Source organism: Nothoprocta perdicaria, unplaced genomic scaffold (assembly GCF_003342845.1).
Source record: "Nothoprocta perdicaria isolate Ctin4 unplaced genomic scaffold, notPer1 scaffold_337, whole genome shotgun sequence".
Taxonomy (NCBI): domain Eukaryota; kingdom Metazoa; phylum Chordata; class Aves; order Tinamiformes; family Tinamidae; genus Nothoprocta; species Nothoprocta perdicaria.
The window spans coordinates 98636-119820 of NW_020455574.1; the positions used below are offsets into that span (position 1 = coordinate 98636).

The following is a 21185-nucleotide window of genomic DNA, read 5'->3' on the forward strand; positions in this document are numbered from 1 at the left end:
TGGTAACATTGATCTTAATAGCAATGTACTGAATTTTTATTTTAACCAGAATCCCTCTTCTTCCTCTTCTTAAAGTGCACTTCTTTAAAAACTGAAGTCTTTAACAGACTCGAGTTTGATAAACGTTTCCACTGACAACTTGATAACAGCACAGCACAAAGCTTGTTCTCCCAGTGCTTACTGGAGAACGAATCTGAAGATGTGGTGCTTTCCTTGAAAAAAACAGAGCAAAACAAATCCAGTTTCCATTCAAAACACATGAAAAAGAAAGCAGTGTGCTATAAGAAAGTTACCTACACACACTGGGAGCACAATGAAATTTATACAGATCTATATGCCGTGCTCTAGATAGAAATTCATCCTTGCTCAGATACCTAAAGGATAAATGTTATCCTCAGATTTCTGTGTAAACCCACATAATCATTTAAGGCTTTGCCTCCTTCCTGGATTAAACTACTGTACAGTTAACAGAAAGAGGTTCATGTCCTGTCTTTTACCCAGGGGCAACACTGACTCTCTTGTCTTTATCTCCAGTGTATAATAAGAAGTCTCTGAGTAGTTCCATTTCCAGAGCAGTGTCACTTCAAGGTACTGATGCAAGACGAAACTCCAGCAGACAGAACCGAGTATCAAAACACTGCAAAGAAGTCAAAATTCCAGTCAGAAAGTTAAGTCAGCTCTACTGGAGGGAGAACAGCTCCTTCTACTCAGCTGAACGAAATTTCCCAGTCGTTCTGTCCGGCCACCCTGCTCGGCACACGTGCAGCAGGACGCGCTCCTCAGCATCTCGCTGGCTTCTCAAGTGACCCAACACACAGAGAGAGCTCAATAGAGGAGAGTAGTTTGGAAGGAAGCAGCGCCGCACAAGTATGAAATCTGTTAGCCATCAACAACAACAAAACCAACTGAGGGTCTGGGCTTGTTTAGCATGGCAACAACGAGTGTGAACCGAATATGTAGGAAAATAAAACTACACAACATAAATTTCCCTACTCATTCTATCTATAGCCCCGTTTCTGTGTACAATACTCTTGTGTAGTGAATACAAGAAGGCTGGAGGGCACCTGCTTGGGTGAGAGTTTCTCTTCCCTTGACGTGCCTCCACGTTAGGAGCACAGCAGTCCTGCTTGTCACTGCTCGGTAGTGCCCTCTGTCGCATCTGATGGAGACTTGTCTGTTCTCTTTGATTTCCTCTGCAGCTGCTCTTGTTCCTTCTTCCTAAGCTTTTCCCTTTGCTTTTCCATTTTCTCTTGAGCTTTGCGAGCTTTCTCCAGGGATGTTTTCATTTCCTTTAACTTCTTTTTAATGACTGCTCGGTCCTGGGAAGATGCCACACCAAGAGCCTGAGACAGAGAAAAACAAATGAAAAAAATAGTAGTAGTAATTCATACGCTTTCATCTATCATCATTTATTCTTATTCTAGCAGTAACTCTTTGTAAGTAGAAGACTAATACAACTAAGCAAATCTGAGATACATGCAGATACATTACTGAAGCATAAGCAACATTATTTTATATTCTTGTAGTAATTTCCATACGTTCCATTTCTAGAACATGAAAGAAATAGTTTCATTGCAAACCAAATTTGGCTGTATTGGTTTCATTTATCCAATGTGGCATAGCAAGATAAACAAATTGCCTGAAGTCTTCTACGTCTATGCAGAATAAGACTTCCCAATTCCCAMTGGTGCCCTGTAGTCAAAAATATTTTTATTCTTGCAAAAATCCTAGTGTGAATGAAATGGTAAGCACAAAATTTCATAATGGAAGGGCTCCCAACTTGAAACAGCAGGATTTTGACTTTCAGATAAGCTACACAGCTCACAACTCCTATCTGAAATTGTTTTTTGAGAAATATTCCCACTGCCATAAATAGAACACACTTCATATATCGAAACTGTATCTAGTTCTAACACAGCACAACTGCTGTCCAACCTAAGCTGTTASTATCATAGTAATCCAATCTTCAGTAGCTGCTTCTAATGTATTTCTATTTACTATATTCTGTGAAATGYTCTTTTGTGAAACACAGCTGGATGAGATGTGCATGCAAACTCCACTTGTACATGCTGCTATATGAGTAATGCATGGAAATGTGGATACACTCTATACACCCATAGTTTTCACAAAGCAAACATCCTCTGCTTCTGGACTTCTGAATCTAAATGCACATGGGAATTTTTGCAAAGTGATGTTGTGACAATCAGTCATCTACTTTGTGTTTATTAGTCCAGTCTGTTATCATTCTATGCACAGGAATTCTCTATTTTCCTGCAGAATTCTTACTTCAAGATCTCAAGTGAAAATAAACAATACAGTTAGTCTCAAAGTCCAGACAGTCAATTACCTTGAGCTTACTCCCATCCAGTTGAAGGAGATGCTCCCCATTAATGTTCTGGGCACTGAATTCAGAAACATACTGCTCAAGGTTGAGGCTCATTAACCAGTGGGAAACCTGCTGCACGCTCCACTCCTGCACAGCACGATTCTGATACTGACTGTGTTTAGGAGACTGTCCATCATCGAGGATCTGTGACAAAAAGACACTGCATTATTATTAAAGGATAACACGGACTAGTCATAGCATTCTTCTCAACAAACCATCAGCATCAAAGCAGAGGTATCTGTATTATCTTGATACTGCTATATTAACTATTTTGCACTATTGTATCACCTCTGTATCCATCCAATTTATCAAAGAGTTGGTACAAGGTACCTAGGCAGTGTACAATTTATAAACATTTTATATATATATATATATATATATTTATCCATTTATAAACAGAAGAAAAGGGAACTGTCATTCTTTTTAATGCAAACAGAGACTGAAATGGCTGGGTGGCACAATTCAATACAGGTATGCTCTAGTTAGCTCTTGAGAATTTAATCCTTCAAATTCAAACATTTCTAAAGGATGCAAGGAATTCTGCACGCACTTCTCAGGTGCATTCGCAAATCTCTATGGTGTGTTTAAACTATTAAGACAGAAAATTCAGGAAGAAAAAAAAAATGCCTTCAGAACACCATGCTAAAGTTCCAAGTTATGACATAAAACAGCCAGTGAGACTGGTAGTATCTGTGGAAGACTGAGACAACACAGAGAAACGGTCAAGAAAACACAGAGGCCGCCCGTCGCCAGCCTGGGCCCTGTTCTGAGCACATTTTGCTGCCGAGAGACCCGCGGAGCAGCAGCACCAGGAGGGCTGCGGGGCTCAGGGGCCGCAGAGGCGGCGCCGGGGCCCTCCACGCTGATTCCTCCCTGCACACAGGGGGTGCCAGCGGGGCCCGAACCCCAGCTCCTGCGTTCAGCCCCGGGCAGCGGCGTCGGCAGCAGCAGCTGCTTCCCTCAGGGATGGGGAAAGGCCCTCGCGGCTCCSTTCGCCTTCCCTCAAAGGCAGCACGAGCCCCGTCCAGCGGACGCTTGGCCTTGGGGATTTGGGCTGAAACGGGCCCCTCTCGCCTTCCAATATGGCCCCGAAAATGCCATTTGCTCTGGCCTCGCGAGCTCTTGGCAGAAAGGAAAGGAGAGCTACAGGCAGGGCGAGGGGAGCCGGTGACCCCTGCACGTTGTGCTTAACCGGGGGGATGTGCCACGCAGCAGGGCAGAACAAGAAACGCGGATCTGCAAATGAGACACGCCTCGGCACGCCATGGTCGCACAAGTCACCACAAACAGCTCACTGGTATCTCACCTCATCATCAATCATATCCAGGCTCTGAGTGAGGGAGCAACAAAGAAATGGAAAAGAAAAGCATTATAGAAACAAAATACAGAACATGTAACAGCATGTCAGAGTTCAGGCAAGGGCAGCACCAAGATTTGCAAATGGATAGGACTACTTAAAAACAAAGAGATTTATTAAAAAAAAAAAAAATCATTTCCAGAAGCAGAGAGGTTATGTTGAAAGCTCAACACACACATGATTTGGCAGCTAAGCCTGAGATTGTGCCAAGGAAAACCCCTGGATTTCCTGGTCTTGACAGGCTGGAATCAATGGGAATTTTGCAGATGGCTCCAAAGGCAAGTGCAAAGCTCCCTCAATTAGAGGAGTGCGAAGCCCAAGCTCTGGGCTCCCTCCCCACCCTCTCCTGGTCGTTCTTTTGTGTCCTTCAATTATGTCAGATTTGCCAAGAAGTGGGAAGGAAGGAGCAGCGCTTGCAGCACTACAATATCAGTGTGAAAGAGCAGCCTACTTCAACTGCCCCCCTTGCACGGGCAGCTTTTGGATTTCCACATGCAGCTCTTATGGACAAGCTGCCTCAATCAGAGGCTGCAGAAGACAGAGAAAACACATTTACTTTGGTAGAGCTGTTCCGACTTGGTATTTTAGAACTTAAAAAGTAGATGGTTGAACAAACAAGATGGAAGTATTTCCAAACTTCAAATTCAATGCCACTAGAAATGGGGCATTGCTACAGTAAAGTACATAATACAATGGGAATGAAAAATGAGAAGAGATTGAAATAGGTTGTCAAGATATTAATACTAAATAAATCAGCACTTCTTAAAAATAATTCAAATAATATACAGACTCCTGTCTCCTGCTGTACTGTGTTTTTTGTAAATGTCTGTCTGTTATTACCTGCAGTGAATAATCTCTATTGGCCTTGYAGACTTGCATTTTAACGTAAAGAGCTGCACAGAACAGCTGTCTTATTTAAACCTATACAAAACATGCAGAGAGCAACAGCAACAAACCTAAATGTTAGCAGAAAAAAAAAAAGAAAAAAGAAAGAAAAGAAAAGAAAGGAAAAGAGAGAGCAACAGCAACAAACCTAAATGTTAGCAGAAAAAAAAAAAGAAAAAAGAAAGAAAAGAAAAGAAAGGTATTTCAAGTTCTTCCTGTGTAGAAAAAAAGAAAGCTCACTCAAACTGCAAGTGAAAAAGACTCTTCTGAAAAATATTCAGGGCTTGCAGGAAAGCAAAGACACAAGTTTCCTGAGTCAATGGGACACACTACACACTATCAGCTGTTTGTCAAACTGAGTGGCTTCACTGACAGTTCAKCTACAAAACTAATATTTTAGAATTATATTTTCAAAATATAATATATATAATTCAATATATAACTGAATTACAATTCAATTCTGCCACCCATTTATAGAATTGTGAAGCCTTTTGCTACTGTAACCACTGCTCAAATAAAAATCATGTTTCAAAGAGCTTAATTTCAGACCCCTGTGTCTGAATAAGCAAAGCAAGCTCAAAGAGAATGGAAAATGGATTAACACATAAATATTCCAATCACTATATATATTTTCAGGTGTGGTAATATACAAAAAATCAGACCCAGGCCCAGGTTATAATCATTTTAATATACCAGAGCAAAAATAAGTTTATGTGAAAGCGTCTTGCATTTCAACAATATTTAGCCAACTATATTGTATTTTTATTATCTCAAAATCATCTCAGTTATGCTCTTTTAGTGCAGAAATATACAGGWTCACAAGTACATATTTAAAAAGCAGGAAGTGTGTTTCGAAATGTGTGAGGACATGTGGTTTGCACCTTGCAGCAGACAAAAAGCATTTTGCTTTGCTATGATAATACATTTATTTCAATTTATTACACGAAGAAACACTATAGTCTCCCACTACAGGTTCTTCTCCCATTGTATTGCCTGAACAGTCTCCCCTCCTTTTATTACTTGAGAAATTATTAAAAAAAAAAAATGGCACAAGAGAAAGAGAACTATTTCCCACCTTAAACAATTTTATCAGCATACCTCATCTGATGACAGTGCTAAGGAGTGCGAGAAACCTGGGGGTTTGGGTTCTGCTCCTAAACCACTCAAATCTGCTGAACTTGTGCTGCTAGGACTGAAGTCATCATTGAATGTGAAATTCTGCAGAGAAAAAGAGGAGTTAGAACAAACAAATCAWCCCAGATGTGCATCTAAATGGAAAAATTGCCTTTTGTTCTCCAGGTGGGCACAGTTGAGGAGTGCTTTCAATCATTTAGAAAAGAGATGAAGCCCAATCTTYAGTGTTGTTAATGATTTACAGAATCTGCAACATTTTTACCTCTATATGAAATATTTTTACCAYTACCTATTTTATGACACATCTTTTTTTAACATAATGTCTCAGCAAGTAGACATTTTTTTATAAACAATTTCCAGACTTCCCTTATAGATGTTAGCTATCATCATGGTGCTAAGTTATTGCTTCTGCTGGTTAATCAATAGGCTTTTGCTGTTCTTCACATACTTAGGTCAARCACAGACACACACAGTAGCACAAAGACTAGGACAGAAGATTAATCATCAGGGAGAAGTTAAAGCTGCTACTAAAAGAACAAGGAGAACATCCTGTGAATCCATTTTCTGAGTCCCAAATAATCTCCTAGAAAAATGAAAGGACCTTCTCTGCTTATCTATATCCTTAGAAAAAAAAAAAGAATTGGAAGTAAAAGAGGTCTTGTGATGTCAAATATTATTTACTGATACAAAAACCATAAAACAAACACTACTTTGTCTTATGCAAGTAATGACAAACATCACACTTCATAGCAAAGAATTTCAAAAGCATGCACATTTTTTTCTAGGAATAAAGTGAAATCACAGTCAGAAAAATACAAAAATTAACAAGTATTTTCCACCAGAGTGCAACAGTCTGATCTGAGAACAGTAATAAAAAAGAACACCATAATATTCCATTTAAATGGAAAATACAGTTAATATTGACAACTCTACTCTCTACTGAGACCCTTGGTGCCTATTTTAATCTGGCAYCTAATTGAACAGCAAATTCAATTCACTTCTGATATTCAATTTTTTAAAAATGGATCCGAACACCATACCATTCAAAACCAAAAGGATTTTTTTTTTTAATGCTCTTTTTATCATTTTATCCTCCAAGAGATATTTAAGCTCTCTTCTGAAAACAGGAAGAACACCAAGACTTGATTTCCTTTGTTTTTCTGGAAATCCCACTGAAAAGTGGCATCACATTGTGCTTTAAAAACCTAAATCACAGTATAGATACTGCTAGCTTAAGAGCTTACAGCCTTTACAGAGAACATCAAAAAGCTCTTGTGCTCAGTTTTCTCACATCTACTTTCAGAATTATTGTTCTGCTTTTCCTGTTTCTTTGGAGAGGACTAGGACACCTGAGCAGCTTTTCTTATAAGTAAAATTCAGCCTCCACAGGATTTGTAAGCAAAGAGCTTTACAGTTCGACTTCCTGCAGGTGTGAATCTCCTTTTCTTTTTTTAAATATTCCTACTTTTCTTTCATCTTATGTAAAGCATCAGTCTTGAATCTAAAATTTCTGTGGAAAAAGAAAAATGAGATAGCCAAGGCATGCTAAAAATAATAATGAAGGAAAAGAACAAAGAACAACAAAACACCTTATCAACCTAGTAATAACTGTAAGAGGGTTGATTTAGACTGGTCAACTTTGTGTTGCTCTTCCTAGTACATAACACGTAGCATTTTTTCCTCATACCACAACCACAATCTTGTACAGCTCACTGGTGCACTACAGAAATAAGATGCTTAGAGCTTATGGCACCAAAAGCATAAGAAATGACTGAGAAAAAGGCTATTATGGTAATATTTSTGTRTTTGCATATATATACATATATAAAACTGCTGTTATGCTATATATTATATGCATATAGAAGGAGAGAGAAAATTTCTGATTATGACTSAAATTGGTGAGTATAAGGAACAGAACCATTTCTGTTGTTTCTTTCCTACAGTAATATAAAATGTAAATTGCTAGAAATTGTAAGAGGATACAGGCAGATAAATATTTTACAGAAGTGAAAATAAACATGTAAAAAGCTAMGCATATTATTATATCAAAGGGTTATTTAATGAGTTACATGCTGGAACATTCATGCACAAAGGAGGGAATCACACASAAATATTCAATTGTAATAATTCCTATTTTTAGTTCAAGGATCTTCACATATGGAATTAAGTCCAACATGTCGCATGCAAAACTGGCAGATTTCATTACTGGGGGAGAAAAAGGCAAATGACTGACAGCATACAACATTTCTTGACTTGCAAGCATCTCCTTTATACAATAAACACGGGTAGGTATGCAGTCCAGGAGGATGCAGAAAAATATCTCCAACTGAATCCACAAATCTAGCATTTGTTGTGTGCATCCAAATGCTAATTTCCACTGGCACCACTTGCTTTTGGTACACTACAACACACCACAGCTACTTCACTGAATTAGGGTACATTACGAGAAAGACAGAGTATAAAGGCAGGATGTGGAATGGTGGAGTGATAAAGATGTGCTGTTCAGATGAGCATTTGCTGCACAATGAACACCATGCGCTGTTTATTGCAGTATTAACATATTGGCCTTTTCTTTCTCCAGAAACATTAAGCCAATTATGCCAGTCAACACCATGGGAATAAGGTAGCTTTTATTTTCTACCTTTGCCCCTTTTTTAGCTGGACTTAAATTTTCAGAAGAAGGTTCGGTGGAGCTGGTAGGTGATGGCAGGTTGCTGGAAGAATTGGATCCCTTGCTACTCTCTCCACACCGTGTGAATGGCACACGGTGTGGGAGAGGYGAGGATCGCTCTAGTAAAGAGTTTGTGTTTGCTGATTTCTGCAGCATCTCTCTGGTGGCCCTGTTTAAAAGAAAGGAGCAGGAATTTATGTTAGAGTATAAAATAAACATTTTTAAGAGGTAAACAGTCAGTGACTTTCTGTGTAACAGTGACTAAAGAACACAAGGTAATGATATTCTGGGCTGGCAATGATATTCTTGAAATCTCTTTCAACAAATGAAGAAAAAGGTCTGATTCTTGGTTTGTTTTAAACTCAGGCTCTCTCAGGTGACACCAAACAGACACAAAAATCAGCTCAAAATGCCTGTACTCCCTGTGCTTGGATTTGATCCCCAAAGCCAAGGAGCTGCGTTGGTGCCTTTCAGAGCCACAGGGCAGCTCAGCATGATTACACAGATCAGGGCCAGCCGTGACCCAGGCAGCTTCTGCTCTCCAGAGGGGTCTGGCTTGGATTGGAGCACAGGCAGAATGAACTGTGCACCTGCAGACTGCAAACTGACCTGTAGACCATCTATGTAAACGGTCCTTTCATATAACAGATAAATATTGATAGCGAGCTTGATTATAACACAAATATACAAGGAAAGAAAAGAAAGAAATGCCTATGCAATATTATCAGCTTTTCTCTTTGCAGTAACAAGTATTGCAGTGGGCAATGTGCAAGAGGAAAACCTAACAATTACAAAATAAAATGCTAAATTATTAGGTAAGCATTTCTATCATGACGACCATACAGATGTAAACTAAAAATAACTAGTCAAAGCATCTGTCTGAAAGAATCACATTATTTATGTCCATAAATTTAATATTTAATCTGACAGATACTTCTAGCCTAACACTTCAAAAAGCCATACTGAGCTCATATGCATAGCCAATTTTGGCAATGATTTTACATTTGTCTTAACTTAAACCCCACTTATATCCTAAAGTTGAGTCTAAGTTGCTTGCAGGAGTCTGCCTGAATAAATGAACCTCCAGATGCATTTCTAACACTTGCAAAGCACCTATAACTATTGTAAAATTAAATTCCTCAGCACTCCAGACAGTAGACTATTGTTGAAGCAGTTTTCATATGGGAAAAAATATTTATTCCATCCCAGCTTCAACTTTCCATTCAAGTATGAATGAAATTTAGGTTATCATGGGGCTCCCAACCAAGGAAATACAGGAAGAATCCTCCTCTCTCCTCTTGGCTGCACAAGAGAAAGGTCAATCTGACTCAAACCCACATTCCCTTCCCATGCTCAGATCTTGCTTGAAAGTAGGAAAAGAAAAATGTTGCCCAAAACACTTATCCCCATGCATGGCAATATATGCTTTCTACTCTGACAGCATGATTAATACTACATCAATCAGTCTCTATAGTGGACATAAAAATTATAAGAGGATGCTGTGTTTGATGATCATCTTCCTTCTTTCAAAGGGCTTATTCAGCTCTGGGCTGTACAGAAAGCATCCTCACATTTCTGCAGAAGCAAATTATTTGGATTAAGTAACAAAGGAAATGACAGCTGGTCTTTAAAAAGTTATACTGCAGAATTCATAYTCCAGTTTACAGAGGCAGAGTGAAAATTACAAACACTTATTAGTTGTGAGATTGAAAACAGTATKAAACTTTGTTTTCAATATCTGTATCCAAACTCAGAAGCGATTAGCTGAGAAAATGAAAAGCTATCAAACAAATCATACAAATTAATAATTCATTGTATGATCAAGTAAGCAACTGATCTTTCTGCTCTGAGATACACTTTTCTTCTACAAAAGATACAGACACATGTGAAGTCCAGTAGATAACATAGCAACTATGTGGGTATAAGAACATACCAAGTTCTATAGTGCCTGCTTCTCACAAACAAGTCCGTATTCCTACTTTCCTCTCTATATCTTTAAATGCTATGGTATTTAAATGCTATGTGGGAGGACTAAGGACACAAGCTGCCTTAGAGACACACGTAACCTGGGAAACATAGCAATGAACGATACTAATTACAAGCCAAATGATAAGCTGAAACACCGATGGCACAAGCTGATACAGTGTCACGGAATCCAGCACAGAGGTGACTAACACGTTCTAAGGCTTTTGCCAGATATCTGCAGGATACAAAAGTTCATTGAGGTAAAACACTGTCATTGAGTACAGGGCATCTGCAGGGCTGGGTCAGAAGTCAGGCTTCTTCTGCATCTATGGTTTTAAGGAACTATGTATGACAGTTGTCACTCTATGTCTAGGTACCAGAATGCAAGACTCCGCACTGGTTTTCAGTCAGTTCCAATCAAGTTTTGCTTACTTGGACTGCTCTTTCTTGGTGTATATTTCTTTTGCCTTATCTTATGTTCAGAGAGCTTTGAAGTTGCTATGTCCTTTTGGGACTCATCTGAACGTATCATGTGTGCTTGGCATTTCTGATATTTAATTGATCGCTTTTGACTCTGAAGCAAGATCTCACCTCCCTGAGCTGGGATCCTGTTGGATCTGCAGTACATGGGGACAGTCCTTCACTAAAAAACTACACCAGCTTCTGCAGAAATGACTGTTGTCTGACATTTTCAATGTTCAGTTATCTATTTACAGACCAGATGCAGCAGATGCTGTCTCATCAGATCTCACAAGCAACTCACAATTCTTTTCCTGAGAGCTGGTGACTTGGCCARTCCAGCAAGCATTTTCCTGGTATTCTTTCAATTTATGATATTCTTTTTTTTTTTTTCAGAAACAAACCCTTTTGAGTGCATTTCTGAAGTGGGTACAGCAAAGCTGCAGTGAAGGCCTGCGGCCCATCCTTATACTAGGGTCTTTTACTAAAACTGAGTGGAATTGTGTTAAGATATCTGGACCAAGGGACTTACTAACTGTCTACATGTGCATCTTGTAGGCCAGCTCTAATAACCTGCATCTGCAAACCCCATCAGTGGACACAACAGAAGTACTGGCACTGCACAGCATAGGCCTTCAAGTATTTTTAGATTATCTATTAGCCTTCTGTTTGTTAAGAAGAAATAAGTTTGCAAGACCAAAAGTTGGTCTCAAAGCATAAAGAAGCGTTTTAATTTACAAGAAGGATTATTAATGTTTTCATCTGCTAGGATTCAGTTTTTCCAATCTTTTTGGCACCACGTTTCTTGAATATTCAATCTTTCACTCATACCTACTGCCACAGGTGACCCTAAGAGCTTCTTTCTCTTTCCACTTCTTTCCCTTGTTTGAACTCCTTCTCAAGGGGGCCCTACAACAATATTAGAAAACATCAGAAAGAGCCTCTGAAATTTTATTTTCAATTCCTTTTAATAAAAAAACATATTTTAAATAACAAAATGCTTACCCAAGATCTGCAAGTTTTCGCTTTAGTTTTTCTGCCTGCCCCATAGTAGGGCTAGTTGTTCTTACTGCCTGGGCACATGTGGCACCATCTAGGATATATTTGTACATGGGAGAATAGACATTATTATTTTTGATCGCTACTGACAGTTATTCCACCTTCCATCCAGAATAGTTTATCCGTTCTAAATACATATGKGTACATGTGTGTGAGTACATCATTTATTTGTGGTTTTCTCATTTTCTCAAAGATGTTGTGAAAATGAAGTGAAATAAATAAAAAGCTTCATATTTTGAAAATACACATCGAAAGCCTATTTAAATTAGCAAAAATTATTTTGGCTGTGTTTTAGTGAGAAAATATASAGCAAGACAACATCAGAGTGAATCCACTTTTAAACACAGTAGTAAGAGCTTATGTTTGTTTTATGGAACTTCTTTGGTACATGCTTTACTGCAGAAATGTTTGTTGAAATCCATTTTGAACTGTAGAGAAGAGTTTAATTGTTGCAGTGATGTGCTTAAATGCCTTTATTAAAATGAATGTTTAACCTGAATCCAACCATTTTCMTTAAAAAAGAAGTTAACTGTGTCTTAGTTAATACATTTGCTCTGAGACTTCTAACTAACTCTGGTCTTTGAGGAATATAGTCTTCCTTTACATACATTGCTAAAACTTAAAGAGGAAACAGTCTAWAGAACCTACAAAGTTAAAACAATGTATCTGAGGATGTAAAACATCCAGTGAAACATTTAATAGAAGCTAGAAGAAAACATACTGAAGTTGAAAAATTACAATGCAGTTTCTGTGATTCTTAAATATAAAGAGTGCCTCCAATTACAAGAAGCAAATGAAGGKCAGTCTTTTATGTCACTTATAGTTTGGTGACTTTTACAATGTGACTTTTAACTGAAAACTCTGCTGGGTTTCTCTTACTCTAGCTGAGGTGAATGAAACCCTCAGAATTAACCCAAAGGATTATGATCCTGCTTGAGCAGAGGGGCTGAACTAGAYRATCTCCAGAGGTCYCTTCCAATTTCCACCATTCCTTAATTCTGTGATAACCCCAGCACTATTATAGGACAGTCTGCCATGTAAATAAAAGTTCCTCTGTGGATAATATGTAGCCAACTTCTCATTCATGTAAAAAAAAAAATAAAAAGAACATAAAACATACTCAAATCATTATAGAAAAGGCAGGAAGTCTTTCACAACTTTCATACTCTAAAAACCAAACTCTTTCTGCCAACACAAAGAACCCCAAAAAAATCAAAAAGGGGTGACATATAACTTAATGTCAAAAGCAACAAAAGTTCCAAGAGCAAAAAAAAATAAAACAAAGATCGACAAAAACAAGTGAAAATCTCTTGAGAAGAAATCCATTCCAAGCAGAGGCTGAGGAGGGTTTTAGGCATTGCASACTCTGCATCACTTCCACACCCCATACACGCCTCTTGTTACTCCTCAAAGATCTGCTCATGGTTCCTCTCTTACATTTATCCTTCCCATTCAGCTGCTGCCAAACTTGTCAGCTTCCAGAATAAAAGACTGTGATGTTTATTTGCATGTTAGTTATTCACAGGCAAGCAGGGTTTGGGGGCTTACAGGGTGGGTATGAGAAACATATCAAGCAAAGTAAATTTAACTATAAAAGATACAGGTTTTGTAGTGGAAAAATAATAAAATCATTTAGCAGATTTAGGTTTTGCTGCTGCACTTGAGGAAATGACATGGAGAATTAGTCCCAGCAGGGACATACACTGGCTATAGCAAGCTTCTCTTCAGCCCTGGGCCAACAGTGCTCATTTTCTGGGAAACACAGTCATCCTGGCTAACAGCTAAGGGAGATGGTGGATGGAGGAGGTCCCAAAGGCGGCCCTAGAAGTGCATCCAGTTTGACCTACAGGGACCAGCATATGCAGAGAACCACTCTGCTCAGCCCATGGTGGACACAAAATAGGGCTGCAGATACCACTGGGACACGAGAGGCATCTGTACATCCTTCATGAGTGCATCTTCCCTGTCTCCCTGGAGGTCTCTGGAGAGGGAACCGAGAGCTGGTTCCTCAGATTAAATCACACAGTGGCCATTTAATCCACCAGAGGGAGCCACAAAAAGCTGGTCTAAGTGGTCTGCACCTGATGAAGGAGACCAGATCTAACTCTTTTCTTTCCCCCAAAGTCACAACAAGTCTGCTTCACATCAGTGGTCAATCCAGCTGCCTTATCAAATGATGCTGTTGTGCAAAACTGTCAAAACTCAAAAAAATGATAAAAAAGACCATTTAAAAGGATTAAAAAGTAGTGCTTAAAAGGCAAACAAGCAAAATTCCCTACTATTTCACAATGGAAGGAATCGATCTCATGCTCTTCCCACTCCTTCCACTGTCACTTTGGCTAATTGGAGCTAACCAGCTCACAAAGATTCATCCACAAACATATTCTCTTTCTTGCTCTACAAAAAGCTTTCTGAACACACAAAATAAAATAAATACTTTTAGTCATTGGCCCTCTCTCTTTCCTGAACAGCAAGTTTGATAGCCAAATTAATAATCAATTAAAACAATGCCACTGTAACACTGGTTGCAAAGCAACTGCTTGAGGATATTTCTGTTCTGTAGAGCTTATTAAATTGTAAATTTTCCATTTGAAACTAAATTGCTGTACTTTAATTTTCATGTACTCATTAGAACCTGGATACACTCTAAAGCACTGGTTGTTTACATAATGGTCATGGTGGGAAAGCACGACACAGTTCATTTAGCTACAGATTGGAGAAGAAAGAGCAGCACAATGGATACAACACACTCCCCTATTCTGTACGCTCCAGGAACAATCCTCATCAAGGCATTTTTCCTAGGCTGGATGAAAATGCCAGATTCAGAACTTCACTAATGAACATTCATCACATACTGAAGTAAGAGCCTGGARAGTTATGTCCTCCAATTTGAAGTTGATTCATTAGCAGCTACACCAATAGACCAGCAATTTCAGAATCCGTGTAAAAATGYTAGCATATAAATTAATGTATTCCAAATCCCACAAAACTTAATCTGATTTGGTAAGAATGGAACCCTGTAGGAAGACAGGAAGAAATAGCAGGTTGCAAATGAACTGCAAGCTTTTTCAGTCACACAAACAAACAAAAATCCTAAACAAGTTGTTCTTTCTAGCTAATTAAGAACCATTCCATCCTTATTGCTAAGTCCTCACTTGTGAACATTTTTCATTAGTGGTATTTTAGCCTGTGTCACAGTTAGAGAATGTCAGGTGCATATCAAGGAATGGTAAAACCATGTAAAATGCCAAATTTGCATTCTCAAAATGTCAGAAAAGGACTGTTCAGAAGTCTGTACCATATCGTAGTGTTAATACACCAAACCAACTACCCAGTTTACATTTAAAGAACCTGGGCTAAATAAATAGCAATACAAACAAGTTTTCTAACAAGTGACTTGGAAAATGTTATGTACAAATGACAAGTCCTCAGTCACTGATCTTTTCTTTAATCTAGACTATGATGCCTCTTAGTAATCCAAAACTACAGAAAATCTGTCATTCTTGCCTTAAGATCCTTTCCCCACCCTCCAAAAAAACAAATCTAGCAGTGTCAAGTGGCAGATGCTGAAGATTTTTAATTATTAATTAAAAAGAAGTCATTTAAAAATACTTTGTATTTTAAAACGGAGAAAATAATTTTGTAAAATTTTCTAAAACTTCCTCCTGTCCTTTCTCATACCATCACACAAAGGACAACTATAACTGACTTCTGAAGTTTTGACTGCAAGGTCATAGTAAGGTATGCTATGAAGCAAGGAAGATGTCCTTTTAGCTGTTAAGTCCTAATACACAACATAAATACACAAAGCAAATGTATGTGAGCAAAATGATGCACCAAAACACAGTAATACCTTCATCTTGTAAAACACTCCTGCCAGCTGGGTGATGGAAAGAAGATGCTTCAGAGCTGGGCGCAGATTTTGAAGGTGAGGGAAGAGGAGAGTGCCCCCAAGCAAGATGGGAAAAGGCACCTCCTTGGTGCTGTTGTCCTTCTTCTGGTTTCTCTGTTAGGTTGTCAAACGCGAATGCTGCACTGCTAGCCACTGGGGAGAGGGAGGAAGCACCAGAATCTGATGCTGGTGAGGATGCTCTCACACATGGGGGCAGAGCTGATTTGGAAATGTGCATGGGACTACTGTAACTGTCTGACGGCTGTTGGTATAAGAGATTATAAAGCAGGTTATGCCATTTAATAACCGGTCACAGCAAGGTTTACATTGAATATGCAATCTTTTTCTTCATTATCCTTACTACTTTAAGAAACACTCTAGCAATTCACATTATTACCTTTTAATACCACACAGTTTTTTTGCTTATTGGTATTTGTTTTCAGACCAAAGTCAGAATCAGACAAAACAATGAGTAAATGTTGTATTGATTGTTTTAGCAAATAGTCAAATGCAGGCTTCAAGTTCCTTTCATCTCCTGCACATATAAGATGACCCATTCTGCATCATAAAGCACTTAAATCTCAAAGGCCACAATTCCTGTAAAAAAAGAAAGCAATAACCAAACCAAACAATACAGAYAGGCTGAGCTGACTCAGAGCAGAGTGGACTTGCATGTCACTCAAGGGCATTCACAGCACGCTGGCCACAGACGAGTAAACACTGCCTGTGCTACACTGAAAGGACAAAGACAGAGAATGAAACGACTTACAGGTAACGTCACACTCCAGAGGAGGAGTGAGAGAGAGGAGAGCGCCCTTCTCACCTTTCGCTCCAGGCTGTCCTCTCCGTCAGTCGAGCTGATACTGTCATAGAGCCTTGTCCTCGTAGGCCTCTGACGCTTGTTCTTCACTGAAAGTTGGGCTCGAGTTTTCAGAGCTTTAGAGTCCAGCCTCTCTGTTTCTGGCACCGCTTCATTGAAATCTGTAGGAAAAGACAATTCAAAGCTATTTAATACAAGAATCTTTTGGACYTAAGCTACGTTCCTATGATACTGCCTGTAACTGGGGTATATGCACATTTTCTTGTTTTATTTGTACCTGTATCTTCAGAACTATTTAAAGTGCACATGCAAAAAAGTGATTTACATAAACAATTAGCAAGTTATTCTGTACAGATCCAGGAAATGCATAATGAAAAAACAATGATCAGCTCCAAATATTTAAAAATCTCGCAAAAGACAAACATTTTAAGATGAAGGATCATGCACACTAACACAAAAATAGTATCTCCTGTTGTTAAATACAGCGGACTAATTTGAAAACTGAATGCTCTCTGACTCCCTCCAACCTCCTTGTTAGTGCACAACCTATAAAGAATTATCCTCCACTACAGCATATAGAATAAGGAACACACAAAGAACATAAAGTAAAGTAAACCTTATCTCAATGCTCTTTAAAATACATCACATAACATCTGGGCGAAGCTACCAATTTAAACTCAGTGAGCCAATTCACTTGTCACAAACCTCTGTGTCACCTGATGGGGATCACCTGGACTGCTGGTTTTCCCCCAGAGCCGCCCCACAGAGCATTCCCCCTCTAGTTTCACCACATTTTCAGGTTTATGTTCAAATTACAAAGGAATATCTACAGCAATCCTCTGGCTGCTCTACATTTTATCACATCCAAAATCRCTTAAAAGCTTAAAGATTGTTTCTCTGTTGTACCTAGTATACTTTTCCCCCCCAGATAACCTTGTACAATACATATAACCTGTAATCAAGTCAATGTCTTCAGCCAGTAGCACACAGAGCCATACAGTGAGTGTCTAAATAATCAGATAACCATTTGCAATTGGATTGACTTGTCAGCCGCCTGTCACAGGATTAGGAAGCCAGTGTTGAACTCCTTCCTTCAGGCCTAGGGTGGAACAGCTTGATGACTCTATTCCATTATCCCTCTCAGGAGGGGAAAGTGGAAAGGAATCCCATTCCTCCTCTGGATATGGAGGGCATGTGGTGTCCCAAGTTATATCTAACAATACAAATTAGGTGCTCCAATTGTTTGCCACAGAGTAAAAGCTTTTTTTTTCGTATTTGTTCTTTCTTTCCTTACTGTACTGTCCTCAGAACCGCTATCTCCTCCTCTTGTACACCCTTGCTTTTTTTTAGAGTACCTTCAAATTACTCCTTTTTTTTTTTTTTTTTTTAGATATTAGTTTTTTAGTAAAGCATGTCTATCTGCACCATTCTCCACCAGCAAGCATGGTCCCAAGTACAGAGCATTAAGATTGACCTAACACTAACCTTGTCTCATTTGCACGCACATCACATCACAAGACCCTCTGTAAAGCATCTTATCAAGAACCTAGAGGAAGCCACCATTACTGCAACTGTCATCACCAGTCACAGCTGTCTGGTTTCAACTCTCCAACATGTTCTCGGAACACGTTGAGCAAAGTAACATAACAGCTCTGAAGCAGAACTTGAGACCTGAAACAAAACTTCACTGCAACAGTTAGCGCAGTTACATTAAGTTTATCATGACAGTGAAAACGAAGTGAAATTACCCCACTCAGGAGGTGCACAAAGTGGCCCCTGAACCACAGCAGCTCAAGGGAGGTAATGGCAAGGCCAAGTGCTGTATCCACACGAGACAGCGGGGGGCTCCAGGGGCCATCTCATCAGCTAGAACAACTGTGGAGCAGGACACGGGTGCCAGAGCCGTCCTTATCCTGTTCGGGTAGCTCAAAGGCCCTCAGAAAAATTGGCAGCAACAATAATTATCCCTCCAAGAAATAACGAAACAATCATCGGAGGAACTCTCTGAAAGCTGGGAGATTTACTCTATTCTCCRATTTTTTAAGCCTTTGTAAATTCGTGTGCTTGTGGAAGCTGGGAGGGGGGGGTTGTGCAAGAAATTATGTACTCTACTACAGTCAATTCAAAACATTGAACTGAAAAAAAATGCAAGAATGCATAATATCCACACACTATGAAAAAAGAGCCCTGTACCTTCCCACTCGTACCTCATCTCTGTTGTCTTTGTACATACACTTCTTTGCTAGAAAAATCAAGAAAACCTTTCTACTATCTTCTGAAGGAAAGGCAGTTTTAGATCTTTCCCCTTTCATCTACTGCCCAAACACCATTGTGTGAAATGCATGAAAATCGGGGAAATATATCATATAAAACCAGAACAATGAATCAGCCTTATCTGCCTACTTTCAAAGCTGTTCTAACTCAAGAACATCTTGTGGGTCAAGTATACTAGGCATATATGAGTTTCCTCTACAAAAGAAGCTAACTTAACTGCAGTTTTCTCAGCTTGCCTTCCACCAAAGAATGGATTCAACTTTATTTTATTTTTTTGCARTCCTTAAAAGTAAAAACTAAAGGAATTGATCAGAACTCATTAGACTAATTTACTTGTCTAAGTATTGCATTCTTAATATACTAATTAAATGCGCTCTTCTAATAAAAAGACACAAAAAGCAGTGGTTTTGTATGAAATTAGATTTAGATACACATGAAGTTCTAGAAAGAAACTCCAAAATTATGCATAGAGAATTTTTTTATTAAAGAATAATATATAAGATATAAATAAAATAAAATGTAGAAATCTCATGTACATCATAAGGGACACACCTTGAGTCATTTCACATACTTACTGAGAGATACTTAGATACTTTAATCCTCGGTAAAGCCTCAATGAGATCTGAATAGCAGCCTCATAATCTGAACCAAAATAAATTATTCATAGCTTTTCAATAGATGTTTTCATTTGCTATATTGGCTTTCATAATCCTATGAAAACTTCAAGTTATATTCTAGCCAGGCATGCTGTAGCCTGACCACCACCAGAACGTTCATCTCCTGATAATCATCATCTTACCTCTCTTTTAATAAGGCAAGTGGGAAATTCTGGTTACCTTTCAGAGAGATTTTAAAAAGTTTTACAGAACTTCATCTGTACTGAATGAACCAGGATGTGCGCTGATTCTACTGCTCCTGATCAGAAATTAGAAGCTGATTTTGTTACAGATATTTTTCCTTAACAAGAACAAACAAAAAAAGATAAAGGGAGACATCTTAGTTTTACTGAAGACAAAGGAAAATTTCCTATCAACTTAGGGACAGTGAATTTTTTTCCCATTGCTTTCTACAGCATCTAGTCTTACTGAATGTTATTCCACCAAGGGCAGAAATAACTCAGTGATTTATTCCAACTGCCAAAGATCCTGCTCTTCCTTCTGCTGCTACAATCCCTGGCTCTGTCCTCCCTCCTAGGGCTTAGATTGCAGCTTTTCTCAATTCTAGTTTGACGCTCCAACTTTCCTCCTTCCYAGGTCTATCTTCTGCCGTTTCTGTGAATCAGATGAGTTCACAGGAGTAAGTGCTAGAACAGTAGAGAGACAGAAATATGTAGCTATATATAGGGATGGATGGTGCAGGGTATTCCCACTGCAGCATTAGTGAGCTGTCAGATCAGCTCAAGCTCTTGAAATCTCGGCCACAGACTGAGTTAGTAAGCCATGAAACAACTGAAGGGTAAGACATGGCTTCAAACTCATTTTTCTTCTTGCAGATGGATGTTMCCTTCTTAAAATACTGCAAAACTTCCAGTAACGTTTTGCTTCCCTTCTCTGTTTAAGAGTTAAAATCCATATACATAGATACACTTATGTATCCACTAGCACTGGACACCACTAGCACTATGAGACTTGTAAATATGCTCCCTCTGTCAGCATTCAGTAAGACAAGTGCACATTGTCATGCCTTCTACTGCTTACATTCATTTTTTCAGTTCCATATAACCCTTCTTTTCACAGCTCGAATGCAAACTCAGGACGTGGTGCTCCAAGTGCTCCTGGGCCTGAGTGCTTGCTCCAGTCCTGTTGACGCCAGCAAACTTCCAGGGCCAGGTGCTTGCCCCTTCCTCCCCACAGGGGTTGGGTGGTCGGGGCCCAACAGCAGCTCTCTGATGCAATGCGGGTCCCTCATCCTGGGCCAGCAGGCTGCCAAAAAGCTGAATAAGCACCAGGAGGAGCCTCCCCTGCTTTCTCTTCAAAGCAGCATTTAAACTGGTTTCTCTCCCTTGGTCTGATCTCCCAGCTCAACCTCGGAGCTGCCTCGCCACAGGGAGTTGGCTGATTGTGGCTGATACTGGTATCAATCACAAAGCTGATCCTCACCCTGAACCCGASCTGCAGACTGGTTTCCCAGCTCAACCCCAGAGCTGCCCCGTCACTATGAACTTGGCTACTCCTTTGGACACTCAGTAGACCCTTGTTTGCACTGCCGGATCTGCTTGCTGTGCTTGCAGAGATGTTATAAGTGATATTACAACATCTTGCCGGTGAGACCTCTGCCCGTGGT

At 39.3% G+C, this 21185-nt stretch overlaps 1 protein-coding gene across 2 annotated transcripts in view; it reads right to left on the reverse strand.

Moving 5' to 3' along the window:
- Positions 1–21185, reverse strand: part of PPP1R9A (protein phosphatase 1 regulatory subunit 9A) — a 128880-nt gene continuing 107695 nt past the window's right edge. The window contains exons 11-19 of one of the 2 annotated variants that reach the window (XM_026043716.1): positions 16632–16789; positions 15770–16070; positions 11863–11950; positions 11689–11766; positions 8404–8602; positions 5727–5846; positions 3693–3716; positions 2348–2530; positions 1–1343 (exon numbers count right to left, since the gene is read on the reverse strand). In XM_026043716.1, coding sequence (XP_025899501.1) covers positions 1131–1343; positions 2348–2530; positions 3693–3716; positions 5727–5846; positions 8404–8602; positions 11689–11766; positions 11863–11950; positions 15770–16070; positions 16632–16789 — 1364 coding nt within the window. In that variant the 3' untranslated portion in view covers positions 1–1130. The remainder of the gene's footprint in view (positions 1344–2347; positions 2531–3692; positions 3717–5726; positions 5847–8403; positions 8603–11688; positions 11767–11862; positions 11951–15769; positions 16071–16631; positions 16790–21185) is intronic. The other variant, XM_026043717.1, reaches the window with a different exon arrangement.